Raw genomic sequence first — 14,606 nt, 5'->3', positions numbered from 1 at the left:
AGTCTTATCATTCAACAACCTCCCACCCCCGACAAAACTGTATCAGCTTTTTGTAGTGGCTCACTCTTAAATATGAATGGAGAGCCAAGAATAACCAAACCTTTGAAGTGTTAGCAGAAAAGACAGAAAACACACGAAGAAACTGGAGGAAACATAGTCATTGTTAAGAAGAGAGGAAAATTTCAAAACACCACTATCATTCTCAGAGACAGATGATAATCCATCTGTGAAAAAAGAATAGGCTGTAAAGGGGGGCAGGACAATTCAGAGTTAAACAAGAGATCTCAGGAATTAAAAGTGAGAGGTAAAATTAATCTTGCAATAAACAGGTAGATGATCAATTCAAAAACTGTCAAGAAAACAGAGCAATATGTCATAAATATACTGAAATAAAGCTAAAAAAATCCAAGAATTAAACCAGGAGACAAAACCAATTCCTGAATGAGAACAGAGATGACTGGGGGGTGAGGGTGGGGTGGGGATTTCCAAAAAATAACACAGGAATATATCAGACTGAAAGTCCCATCCAATGTCTGGCTCACTGAATTAAAAAAGAGCCACCTTAAAGCACATCACTATGAAATTTTAGAACAGAAATTTTTTAAAAATTCCAGCCACAAAGGATTAGGAGTCAGAATGGCCTGATTTCTCCACAGACATGTCAGAAGACAATGCAGCAATACCCTGACTGCTGGGGAGAAATGCTGTAAGGGAAAGATATGTTGCAAGGTCTCAAAAAATGTTCTTCTAAACACTGCTACTCAGGAGTAAACCAAGAAAAGGGATCAATGCCTAAGACCCCATACAGGAAACAGCAGATGGTGGTGAAAGGCAAGCCAGGAAGACCCTGCAGCTGGCTGGGAGCAGCTGGTGCCCCTGGAAGGGAGGTGCCCGCTCATCCTACGAGGTCCCACTCCACCAGGTAATCTGCTGGGCCATTAGTGACATATAAAATAGAGCAAGTTAACATCAGAGGAAACAGAAGGTTTGATTAGAAAGCAATTATAATCACAGTACTGTGTGGATCAGCTGCAACTGATATTTTACAGTCATGATGCAAACACTGAATTTAGCCAAACATATAATGATATAGGAAGAACACAGGGAGGGTAAGTATGTGTGCAGGGAAGGTGTAAGAAACCTAATTCTGATTTTCCATCGTAGGAACTTAAATATCTACAACTGTGGGGGTGGGGGGGAAGGGGAATCAAGAAATAGACTCATAGCATGTATTCAAATATGAAAGGGTGGGACAGAGAACATGTGTCTTTTGTTAGAAGCCAGGTAGAATCAATTAAATACGCGAAGTTGCAGGTACAGAATATGAAGCTTTGAGAATATTTGCTAGGGTGATCCGATGGGGTTTCAGGGCTTCCCTGAGGAACTGACATCTGACCAGGAGTTTGGCAGAGGGGCAGAAACAGCTCAGGCCTTGAGGGCAAAGGACAGGCGGCAGGCCTTGAAAGCCCTGGGCAGGGAACAGAGTGTGAGCTCACGGGTCCATCAAGTAGAGGTTGGGCCATAAGATGCAGAGATATGGCAGAAAGGGAAGCAACGTTGGTCAGGGTGGGAGCCAAGGTTGACCTAGTAACTCCTTATAATCATGAGGCTCTATGGTTTTTTACATCAGTAGAACACACATTTCTCATTACAAAGAAGATATAGGAAGTAAGGAGTGTAACTTTCTGACAAACTGGCAAGAGAAATTATTAACACAAACCCACAGCTTCACAACCAGAGAAACAGATCAGGTCTGAATACCTTTCCAAACTGCCGTAGAAGCTGAATAAACGCTCCTTTGCCAAAGGGGTTCGTAAGACTTGCATGGAAAGCAAGTGTTGGATAATCCTGGGAGAGGACAGCAACCCATCGTTTCTAAAGAGGGAGAAGAAAAGATGCTGGTAAATTGTAACTTGTTTATTTACAATACAGGAAGAATCAGAGCTTGAATTACAGGATTGTGCTTCAAAATACACAGCTATGGAAAATGTTAGCTATAATTCTTTGAAATGTTTTTTTCAAGTATGACAGTTAATGCTTTGTCTTTTGTCTTCTAAATGCAAAACAATATTCCAAAAATGCCCTCATTGCTACTAAATGCAATTAATGCAACATGTGAACAGGCCAGTGGCTGTGGCAGCCGCCACCTTCTGAAGCTGCCCCGCTACCAACCACCAGAGGAAAAAAGGTAAAGCTGCCCATTCATTGAAGCCCGTTTCAATTGTGTTTTCAATAAGAACACTTCAATGACTACAATCGCAAGAGTGACACGCTTGTCCCAAGTCCTAGAAGCCACAAAACTAATAATTTATGGACACTCAAGCCTACAGGAGTTGAACAGCCTGGGAAGTCTGTTTTGCATTAGCAGCTATACTTACCGTTGCCCAGGTTGGAACAAGGTCACATTTGTTAAGAACAAAAATGAGGTGTTTCCAGGGCTTTTCCTTTTTCAAGTAAGTCTCGATGTGAGGGGAACGGGTACCCATTGGATCTCTAGCATCAAGAACTTGAACAACAACATCTGATGAATCTATCACCTGCAAATTCAAAGAGGTGAAAATGATTTGCTAACGTACAGGGGCAAATGAACAAGGGTTAACATTTAAGGGAACATGGGGAAAATAAAACTATAGCAATCTTATGAGAGTTGAATGTAGACAATCTCAACGCTCAGTGGTCAAAATCCAAAAGTTTTTTTTCATCCTGGGTATTTGAAACTTGTCAAATTTCAAATAGGAAAACTAGCTTAGATGAAACCCATCTTATTTCATGACTACTATGCATTATTGAACAGAATCATTTACTTCTTAAGACTTCTAAAAGTTTCTGTTATAGGTTTTGTATATTTTACAGAAAACTACAATATTTAGTTTGCTCTCACTATACTAGTTACCTATTATGTTACCGTTTAATGATGCAACTATGCTTGAAGGTCTTTGTTACTGAAATGTTACTGGTGTGTAGATAAAACTCAGCCAGCTGTAAAGCACTGGACCAGGACTCAGGACACACAAAGACTTCCACTAACCAGCTGGTGAGCTGGGTAAGGTATTCAACCTTTCTAGATTTGTGTTCTATGAGATAAAAGGCCTGGACTAAACAACTTAACAATTCTCGCACAGAATAGTAAATCTAAACAGGATTATCATTTTAGTACAGCCGTGAGCAAACTACGGCCCGCGGGCCGGATCCGGCCAGTTTGAAATGAATAAAACTAAAAAAAAAAAAAAGACCGTACCCTTTTATGTAATGATGTTTACTTTGAATTTATATTAGTTCACACAAACACTCCATCCATGCTTTTGTTCCGGCCCTCCGGTCCAGTTTAAGAACCCATTGTGGCCCTCGAGTCAAAAACTTTGCCCACCCCTGTTTTAGTAAGTAACCCAAAGAAATATTGACAGAATATATGAATGTATATAAGGCAGCTGTTACTATTATACAAGTAATAAAAATGCAGTTATTGAGACCGATGATAGTAAGTTCACTGCTATGACGATCCTAGTTTCTCTGTGGGAGAAAGAGCATGGACTAGGTAGGAGAGCCTGCACTTTATCTGACGGTTTCAATACATCAGAATCCGTTTTCTCATCTAAAACTGTAAAGCCAAAGGGACCACTCAATGAGAGAGTTTGAAGTCTTACCTTGTAGAGCTCACCCCATATTCTTTTGGACTGTCCCTTTTTATAGATCTCCTCTTGGGCTTCATTTCTAAAGAAGAAAGTACCAAAGTGAACAACTGGAGCACTGTGAAGATTAAAAGGATTTTTTGGGGAGAGTCAATCATATTCCAAAGGAAAAGGGTGTTACAAGTAGTCGCAGATGGACCAAAAAAACCCTTTTTACTATGGTTTTTTGTTTGCTTGTTTTTAAGAGAGAGAGGAAGGGAGAGGGATAGAGAGATAGAAACATCGATGAAAGAGAAACATCATCGATTGGCTGCTTCCTACATGTCCCCCACATAGAATCAAGCCCACAACCCGGGCATGTGTCCTGACCGGGAATTGAAACGGTGGCCTCTTGGTTCCTGGGTTGATGCTCAATTGCTGAGCTACACCGGCCAGGCAAAATAAACTTAATTTTAAAAGTGACTCTATCCACATGTCCACATGGATTAAAAAAAATGTGCATACTATTCAGTAATAAAAAAGGATAAAGCACCAATTAGTGCTATAAATGGATGACCGTGAAGACATTATACTAGTGAAATAAGCCAGACACAAAAGAACTACTGTATGACTGTACTAACATGAAGAATTACTCGTAAGAGCAGTCAAACTCACCAGACAGAAAATAGAATGAATGGTGGTTGCCAAGGGTTTGGGGAGAGGGAAAATGAGGAGTTAGTGTTTAACAGTTTCAGGTGGGATAATGTGAAAAATTCTGGAGTGGGTAATGGTGATGGTTTCATAACCATGTGAATGAACTTAATGTCACTACATTATACCCTTAAAAAAGGTTAAAGTGGTAAGTTTCATTATGTATATTTTACCATAATAAAATTTTTTTTAAAGCACGTGTAATCAGGCAATATATCAGAGAATTATGAAAACGAATTGGCAGGACATGAACCATAATCTATGCTCCATCGCTCCTATGTAAAGTGAATTTTTCTGATTAAGTTAAGAATCTGTTTATTTACTAGCTTCAATGACTTTGAAACAAAAATAGTTTTGTGCCCCCCGCCCCCCGGCCCTCTCCTATTACCTACTGTACCATTTGGGGGAATAATTCAAATCAGCAGAACAGTCAATTAAAACGTTCAAACAATTATAAGAATAAATGAACTTGCTGCCTCTTTTTGCTAGGCCTCACATGGCTTGACATTACCTCCGGGAGGCCCACAGCTTGGCACGGGCTAACAGCAGCACTGAGGTGGCATTACTGCACTCGAGGGACAACACCTCTTTGCTAAGGCCCGTAAAAGACATGAGAGCCCTGGCTGGGTAACTCAGATGGCTAGAGCATCGTTTCGATATGCCAAGGTTACCAGCTCTATCCCTGGTCAGGGCACATAAAGAAACAACCAATGAATGCATAAATAAGTGGAACAGCCCTAACCGGTTTGGCTCAGTGGATAGAGCGTGAGCCTGCGGACTCAAAGGTCCCAGGTTTGATTCCAGTCAAGGGCATGTACCTTGGTTGCGGGCACATCCCCAGTGGGGAGTGTGCAGGAGGCAGCTGATCGATGTTTCTCTCTCATCGATGTTTCTAACTCTCTAGCCCTCTCCCTTCCTCTCTGTAAAAAATCAATAAAATATATATATTTTTAAAAAGTGGAATAAATCTCTCTCCCTCTCTCTCTAAAAGCCAATTTTTTTAAAAAGACACAAGAGAAAGAATGGGGACTATCCGGCACTGCCAGAGAAAACTACACTGGGGACCCCTTTCCGGAGGGTAATGTGTCAGTCGCTCACCAATGCAGGCACAGTTTTTCACACAGTAACCTTCACCATAAGAGTTTACCTCTGGGTAATAATTAAGGATGAGAAAGGTTTGGTCACACGGATGGTTTATTCTAACGATAAACAGTGTAAATGTCCAACAGTGGGACTGGCCACAGCAAAGCACTACTCTGACATTAAAATATTACATTGCTGTTAAGGACCAACATGAAAACATACTCTTAGCCATTTGAAAAAATGTATTAAAAGGCAAGTTCAAGTACAGTCTTAGGGTATTATATTTGTAAATAAAAACTGAGTGTAGGAAAGATCTAGAAGAAAATAAGTATTGGTGACTGATTCTTAACCTTCTTTGGGGTATGGAACCCCTATAAGAATATGATAAATGTATGGACCTTTTGTCTCCTCCCACCTCCCCAAAACAATACAAAACAAAATAAAAACAAAAAAAATCTCACCGCGTTTATATATATGTACATAAATCCTCAAAGGGTCACAGAAAACTCAGAGGCCACTCATGAACCCCCAGTGGTCCAGACTTCTGGTTAAGGAAGCCCTGATCTTCACAACACTTAACAGAGGTTGGGATTATGAATTCTTATTTTTTGCTGCATTTCAATCTTAACTATACTTCCTAATTTGTCCGTGATAGAATATACTGGTCTTAAAATGAAGACGAAAAGTTACTTACTTTACTTTGGGGACGAAGAGACCCGTAGTAAACAAGTCCCCTTAAATTATTCAGTCTGGCCTCAATTTCTTTCTTTTTTCTTTTCTTAAAATATATTTTATTGATTTTTTACAGAGAGGAAGGGAGAGGGATAGAGTTAGAAACATCGATGAGAGAGAAACATCGATCAGCTGCCTCCTGCACACCCCCTACTGGGGATGTGCCCGCAACCAAGGTACATGCCCTTGACCGGAATCGAACCTGGGACCCTTGAGTCCGCAGGCTCACGCTCTATCCACTGAGCCAAACCAGTTACGGCTCTGGCCTCAATTTCACTACATTTTCTAGTCTAAGGGAAGAGGGTGACTCTCCACCTATGAGTTAAGTCACTGAGCTTCGCACAGGCAGAGTGAGTGTAGATGAAATGTTTTGTTGCGGAAGAGCAAATGATGAGACTTATGTGAACTTCAAAACTGTACCTTACACCTGTGTCTTCAGTTACCAAGTCCCGATCCTTGCCCTGGTCATAGTTCCCAGTGGACATTTCTGCATTTTCTACAAGCGACTGCATGTCACTGGCAAGTAAATTGGGTCGCTTCCTCTGAGACTTAGGGCCAAATGTAGTTTCAAAGCTTTCAGTATCGAGAATGTGCACCTTTGAGTTCTAAAGAGAAAGAATTATTGGTAAAACTAAGGAAAACACTAAAATAAGACAAAAAATTAAAACCCTACCTAGGAAAGGCTTTCTGCTTTTACTCTCCCAAAGCTCAAACCACACCAAAATCAACATAGATGCAGCCCGATTTCAAATCAGAAATGCTTACTTAAATAGCAAAGGCACTTGCTCCTCTACTCTGAAGTTCTGCAAACTTCCTTGGAGATATACAAAAGTAATAAATAGTCAAAGCAAAAAAAAAAAAAAGTCAAAGCAAATATGAATAGTTGTGCAAGACCTGCCAAAAACTCTGCTTTATTTCATTTATCATAAACTTTAGTCAAATGTAATTAAAGCTACAATACTGAAAATTAAGTTATCTTTTCTGACTTTTTTTTTTGTAAGCTTTCAAAGAAGTGCATAAAATATGCCAAATTCACAGATTTTGTCAGGGACGATCATACTCGAATGTGTTTTTTCTTAAACCAACTGTAAATGCCAACTTTTTCTTGGAAGTTCATTTCTTTCATGGCTAAAAGGAATTGCTTGTTTTGTAAGATGCATTTTAGTTTCAGATAACATTTTCCCTAATTTAGGTAACGTTTTTATTAAATGCACATGGAAAGCCTTCAGATGAAAAGCATCTAGCAAAAGTCCAAAATAATAGTTTAGATGTGATAAAAGGAACCTGATACTAACTAGAACTTGATGTGACTGTAAAGGAGTCACGGGCATAGGAATTTTTGAAGCCGGATAAAAGTCAAAGTTTGAGTTAGCGTCTATCACGTAACAGAATGTTAACAGCCGGCAGATGATATTCTTAAAAAAACACACAAAAACCAACACCCTCTGCCCCTCAGTACAAGCTCCTCTGTAAGCACAGCTACTAACACAGATGAAGGAACAACCCAGTGGCTTCTAAACTTTAACAGATCCTCCCCTCCAACTCCTAAAGACCCTTAAGCTGTTATCATTTCCTCAAATCCTCTAACACAGCTCTTAGTTCAGTTTTACTTGCTACCTTCCAACAAGAAAACATTTCCAAACATGGATGCATTTACATGGGAAGTAGGTTCTAATGTCACTGGGGAAATGATGATCAAAATTATCATTGAAAATCTCTTAACCTAAAAAGTACAGTACACATGGACTGGTGTATATAAATCTACACATTAGTAAAACAGTAATATGTGGTACATAATGAAGCACACACAAAATAGGTAGTTTTAATATAATGCTACAGAAATACAATAATTATAATGCACGTTTAGCTAAATGTGCAAAAGCGAAAACCATATCTGATTTGACTCCACTCTGCAGCAATCTCTAAATTAGATTTTATAACATGTAGTAGATGTCATGCTAACATAAAAGAGGTATGGTTTCGCCCTGGCCAGTGTGGTTCAGTGGCTACAGCGTTGACCTGTGGACCAAAGGGTCCTGGGTTCAATTCCAGTCAAGGGCACGTCTGTCGGTTGCAGGCTCCTCCCTGGCCTGTGCGCAGGAGGCACCCAATTGATGTGTCTCTCTCACATCGATGTTTCTGTCTCTCCCACTCTCCTCCACTCTCCCTAAAAATCAATGGAAAAAATATCCTCGGGTGAGGATTAACAAAGAAAACAACAACAGAAAAAAAAAAAAAGAGGTAGTTTCTTGAGACCAAAGCAGAAAACTCATCCATTACTCTGAGTGCCTATCTGCATCAAAATGCAAGCTGACTGCTCTGGCTGCAGAGCCTTCGTTCTTCAGAGCAGATAGTTAAGCACTGGGTTTTGAAAGCACTGAAAGGCTGGAATGGGCAACAAATCAGTAAATCCATAATAGAACCTCTCTGTTCTTCCCATAAACAGGATTCAATAGTTTGTTGAAAGATGGCTTTAGGGAGAACAGACAAAGGGAACAAGGGAAATGAGCAACTTGTCTGTGGTTCATGAATTACACTCATGTGTTTCCCTGAAAGAAAACAGTCATTCCCCTAATAGGTGCCATTCTTCCAGTCTGTCATAAAACAAAGCCTAATTGATAAAACCTGAGGCAATAACCAGGCCTTGGTTTTTATTTTGTTCTGCAAGTAAACACTTTTCTTTGAACTGTTAATCCATGTATGCGTGTCAATGTTTTCCTCTCCTCCTTATACTGGAACTGAAGCTTATGCACTGGCTCCGTTTCTGGGAATTATTATTCAATGTAAGTAAAAATGTGCAGGAAAACATTAGGCCATTTTTTTTGGATTCTGTGTGAAACTCATTCTACTCAAGCCAGATTCAGTTCTTACTGTACTTTGAACTTCAATGATTAACAATCAATCTGACCAGCATCCTTTCCTTCAGCTCAAAAGAATCTCCAAGGATCTCACAAAAGCTGCACTACACACCACCAAAACTCTCCCTCCTAAACCCAACCCTAACTCTCTGTTTCCCCAAAGTGAGATGGAATTGCCACTTAAACAAGTTTGCCTACAAAAAAAATCTAAAACAGTCTTAGTGATAGCTATGATCTATTAGGTGGCGGCTGAGTGCTCACTGTGTGCCAGGAGTTTTACTGGCATCTCATCTGCATCCAGTCACCCGAGGAGGTGGGTTATCTTGATTTTACAGCTGGGGAAGTGAAAGCTCAGAGAAATGTAACGGAAGGCCATAGGAATGGGTCGCGCAAAGATAAAATCCAGATCTCACTCCAAAGCCAGGGCTTTGATGAGCATACTACTGAACCGCCCTGACAGAATGCGACTCATACGAAAGTTGAGACTCCCCTAACAACAGTGAAGAGAGAAGTCTCAGGAAGCTCACCAATTCTGCATTAAATTCACTATTCTCTATGGAAAAAAACAATAGACAGATATGGTAGAGAGAATCTGCATGGCTCTGTCAATGAAATTCCATTCCCAGGGATGTCTCCATCTTACATGAGGCCGGATTCGATCATGGAGAAGAGACATGGGTAACTTGCTCTGCTTCATGACAACTTTGTAAGGATCCTTCATAACTGTATCCATTTCCTCTTGAAATTTTTGTAACGATGACTGCTTAATCACACGTGTGTTTCCTGTTTTACAAAAGAATGTTGCCATTTACTAAAAAACTTCTTTTTGCTTTTGCACCCATCTTCCCAATGACAGAAAGGCAAGATTTTACATTACCCTTGCTCACCAAAACACCTAATACATTCATCCATGCAGTCATTTTTAAAACTTAAAAGGAAAAAGCCCTGCCCAGTGAGGCTCAGGGGTTTAGACTGTCTGCCCATGCACTGAAGGGTCATGGGTTCAATTCCCGGACCTGGATTGTAGGTTCAATCCCTGGTCCCAGTGGGGGCTCATGAAGGAGGCAACCAATCATTGTGTCTGTCTCACATTGATGTTTCTCTCTCCCCCACCCTCTTCCACTCTCTAAAGATCAATAGAAAAAATATCCTCGGGTAAGGATTAACAAAAAAGAGGAAGCAACAACAAAAACTGCCTCTCCTGCACTCATTACACTATGAACTAATCCATCAACCCAGACACATAAAGGATTTCAATAGATTTCCAAGCCCAATTTCCTGACTGGATGAAACTGAAAAATAAACATCACTGAATGGAACTCCGATTTGACAAATGTCCTACTTCCTGTTAGATCTGACAAAGAAATTTGGAGCCAATCACAGCTGATTAGTTGGTGTACACAAGGAATCCCAAAGCACAGAACCTAGGAGTCGGCTGCTGTTTTTAGGGTTTGAAGGGACTAGTGAATGAACCAATAAATCACTGTAAGGGAGCAAAATAAAGGTATCTAACACCAGTCGGAGAACACCTTGTTAGGGAGAGATCCTCAAGAATGTATTCAATTAAGCGGTATGCTGCAGCATAGCACAAAACTGAAGATGTTGATTATGACTGCTCTGATTTGATAGCAGTTCATGCTTATTATATTTTGTACTTACAGATAGCTAGACACTATTCTCAGCCCTTTCCGTGGGTTTACTCATTTAATTACCACTAAAAATGGGTACCATTTTTATCTTCCTTTTAGATATGAGGAAACTGATGACCAGACAGACTTAATAACGTGCCCAGTCACAGAAATGGTAGCATCCAGAGGATTCAAACCCAGGTGATCTGGATCTGGAGTCACAGTATCCAGCCACCTTGCTGAAGGCATCTACGGAGTTTTTTTGACGCTTTTCTATGTTGCAGTTTCCTAGGGGGTATCCCATCCAAAGATGTTGGAGATATTCAAAGGTAGTTGCCATGGGCCTCCAAGCAGAGAGGTCAAACACGAGACAGACAAAGGGGTCCCATCACCTGCAGGCCCACACACCTCGCAGTGGCTAAGGGAGAGCCTGAAAGCCCAGGCTGAAAGGAAGGTGGACTTTCCAAAGGAGGCCTGATCGCTCTGTGACTGCAGATACTCTACTCACTCCTGGGAAGAACCCACATTGTCACTCAGTTCAAATACAGCCCCATTACAGACAGTGTTTCAGAGGAACTCCAAGCGAATGCACTCACTCTGCAAGCAGAAGCCCAAACACACCCGCAAGGCACCTCTCAAACAGTAACCTGTCCAGATGACCAGAAACGAAGAGATGACAGTTCTAAGGTCTATGAATGGTGGTCATTAGGGTGGTTTTACCTGCTTAAGAGGGTCACTTACAATGAACAACCATGAGTTCTTTTAAAAAAGAAGTTACTGATGAAATCTCTCACCTCTACTTTTCTATGCACTTTTTCTCATTCCCTTTCTCATACAATCCTGGACAGTTCCACTCACCCCAAAACTCCTGCCTTCCAGACACCCGAATATCCCACCCTTTTCCACACAGCACACATTTTGTAGAGCAAAAGTAACAGATTATACTCACCAAACCATTTAATATTTGGCTCCACTCTTGCCACTGTGCCAGAAGCCACGGATGATTGATACTGCAGAGGCTTAATCACTTTACCACGATTGTTCCTAAATTGAGGAAATTAACAGGCTTTGGGTGAGGACAGAAGAAAGGCAACAGCAAAGTTTGGTTTACAGAACACCCTTTCCATCAAAAGGACCTTTTCTTTTCTTTCTTTGTTTTAAATGATCATGAAATACAGATTTCAGTAAACAAAAAGTACTTCTACATTTGAAACAGATTGTCCAAAAGCCATTTATCCTCTTGCAACAGAGCACGTAATGATTTCTGCTAGATGAGTAACAAATAATGCCAATGTTTAAAAATCTGTTTACTGTTTCTTGCTTTAAAAAAAAAAAATCACATGCTTGAGTTTTTTGAGTAATTATTTGAAGGCTGCTTTAAATGAATTTTAAGTAGAGGGTGATTTATGCTGGAACTCAAAATTCTAAAATACGCTATAGGGTAGGTGACTAAGGCAGATTAAGTTCATTGACATTTGTGTTTTAGACACATCTTTTAGAACAGATGGAGATTCTAATTACTAAACAAATTAAGACCAGCCAGCAAAATGCCACAACTCAGCGAGTCCCTGCTATAGAGGCTGCCTCAGCAGAACTCAGAGTTGTGATGAGTTTTCAAGTGCCACAACGTAATGATCAAACGTTTGGCATTAAAAAACAAGTTTTCTGGCTGCTTTTATGACTCCAGTCCTATATGCTTTGTTAAAGAAAACCAGATTCTGTCTGACAGATACTTAACCTGAGATTTAATATGCCACTCGTGGAGGCCAAGGCTGTGAGGAACAAGACCTCTAATTGCTGTAGAGTACGATGACACAACTACACCACCCACTACCCTCATCTTGAACCCAAAATTCACAATTTATCATAACAATACCCATATAAAATGACATATGAACACATACTACTCCTACTGGGGAAAGTAGGGGTGAGAATATCCAAGGTTTATGGTCTCCAGCTTCAAGTCCAGGGCATGGAGGAAAGGGGAAGAGGTGACAGTGCCCGATGCTCACCTGCGCTCCTTCTGCCTGTACATATTCAGGCGCCGGATTGTGGCCCGGTCCCTCATGTTTTGGCCTCCTGCTCCCTGTACTCGATCTAGGAAACACAGAAGTAGACCGACTGACTGCACACTATTTGATAACCAAGTCTAAGTATGAACATTGCTTCAAGCACACTAATTAGTTCACTTAAGAGTAGGCAGGCTGACAGCTCATGGCAAAATCTCTACTTTCTCCATGTGTTGTTCCAACAGTTATCCCTGGGAGCTACATGGCATGACAAAGCTGACCTAATCTCTGATCCTCAGTGGGGTTGTACTTGGTAATGATCATGGCTAATATTTTTGAGCATTAACTATGGCACTTTCCTAACCACATCACAGGCACTATCTCATGCAATTCACACAACAATCCTATAAAGATGGACACACTATCACCATTCTGCAGGCTTAGAAACGATGCACCGAGTTCGGACACTTTGCCCAAGGTCACAGAGTACCAAAAGGCAAAGCCACCATTCAAACAAAAGCATTTGATCACCATCTGTGGCCTTACCTTCTAAGACACCTACCTCTGGGTCTCAGCTGAACAAAAATAGAGTGTCTGCCATAAGAAAAGCACCATGGAGACTAATTTTGATGCAGTCATGTTCCTAATGTACCGGTTCCCTAACTTTCTGATGTTTGATTTTAGTTTGAACAACAGCTAGTAATTCTTGCCTTACGTCTGAGAGAGAAAGAGAAAGACAAATAAGCATGGAAGTACTAGCCTAGTTTCTCATTCTGGGATCCCTTCAAAATCTACTCTTGAAGTGATGCAGAATAAAAAAAAAAAAAAAAAAAGGCTAAAATCACAGGACTGGTGGCCCTACTGCTCACTAACTGTACCAATGGTGACAGCCATTTCCCCTATTTTGGCTGTGTCATCACCTATAACATCATGATCTCTAAGGGCCTTTGGGGGTCTCACATTCTAAGATTCCAGTCTACCCAAATTGAATAATTTATCGGTAATCCAGAAACGAATTTGGACATGAATTAAAATCAACAACTTCAAATCATATAGAAAAACAAAGTTTTACTAACTAAACCTGAATGGAAGGGGCTCCCCCAAAGTCTATCTTGTTCCTCCGATAAGTGGAACCTCCACAAAACTCATACACAGCTTCAAAAACACCTTGATATAGGGTTTTCTCTGCGCTTTACTGCATGGGATAACTCCAAAAGCCCAATCTACAATGTCTTTCTCATTTAAATGGTCAAAGCGTAGGTGTTAGGCAAGTGTGGTCAAGTATAAAAGGCCAGTTGGGCTGGCCTACACCCCTTTTAATTTGACTTCAATTTACTCCTGGCAATTCCTTGGGCTGGAAAGGTGCAGCATCCCAAGGCTGAAATATATTGGGGAAGGGGCTGCCACACCTGATCCACGCAAGAACACAGGAAGAGGTCAAGGTGAACCGCCCCTTCCGACTCAAAGCTTCCGAGTCCCAGCACGCCACCACGGGAGCCGCCCCGCGGATGCCAGGCCGGATGTCCCCCTGCCCCGACCTCAGACCCGGGGCCTGACACACAGCCCTGACAGGCGTGCAGGACGCCAGCCCCCTTCAGTGCCTCCGACAGAAGAAGCCACCTGCTCATTCCCCAATAGCCACCCGGCTCCAGGTCACTCCGAGCAATACCACTCGCGTGTCCCCCTCCCCTCGGGGCCTCGCCCTCGGCCTCCTTCAAGCTCCGCCTTCCGCGAGCCCGCCCCCAGTACCCGGGTTTGTGCTGGCCTTCGACGGGTTGATGGTGCTCCGTCCTTTGTACTTGGGCTTCACCATCTTGCCGACGTGTTGAGGACCGGAGCGCTAGGTCCGGCCTATCTCAGGTAAAAGAGCTCGTAACTTCCCGAACCCGGCCGAAGTGACCCGCGTGAACTACGCTAGAACACGTGTGCGAGCGCGACGTCACTTCCGCTCGCGCCCCGTCTTTCCCCAGAGCGACT

At 41.6% G+C, this 14,606-nt stretch overlaps 1 protein-coding gene across 2 annotated transcripts in view; it reads right to left on the bottom strand.

Annotated features, from left to right (window-relative positions):
* Positions 1 to 14,606, bottom strand: part of GNL2 (G protein nucleolar 2) — a 22,109-nt gene extending 7,503 nt beyond the window's left edge. Inside the window, exons 1-8 of one of the 2 annotated variants that reach the window (XM_081087556.1) lie at positions 14,379 to 14,606; positions 12,633 to 12,717; positions 11,570 to 11,664; positions 9,636 to 9,775; positions 6,555 to 6,739; positions 3,645 to 3,711; positions 2,379 to 2,537; positions 1,762 to 1,875 (exon numbers count right to left, since the gene is read on the bottom strand). In XM_081087556.1, the coding sequence (XP_080943682.1) occupies positions 1,762 to 1,875; positions 2,379 to 2,537; positions 3,645 to 3,711; positions 6,555 to 6,739; positions 9,636 to 9,775; positions 11,570 to 11,664; positions 12,633 to 12,717; positions 14,379 to 14,442 (909 nt within the window). In that variant the 5' untranslated portion in view covers positions 14,443 to 14,606. The remainder of the gene's footprint in view (positions 1 to 1,761; positions 1,876 to 2,378; positions 2,538 to 3,644; positions 3,712 to 6,554; positions 6,740 to 9,635; positions 9,776 to 11,569; positions 11,665 to 12,632; positions 12,718 to 14,378) is intronic. The other variant, XM_081087557.1, reaches the window with a different exon arrangement.

Source organism: Myotis nattereri (genome assembly GCF_964212035.1).
Source record: "Myotis nattereri genome assembly, chromosome: 3".
NCBI lineage: Eukaryota > Metazoa > Chordata > Mammalia > Chiroptera > Vespertilionidae > Myotis > Myotis nattereri.
This window is presented reverse-complemented; position numbering and strand designations above follow the sequence as displayed.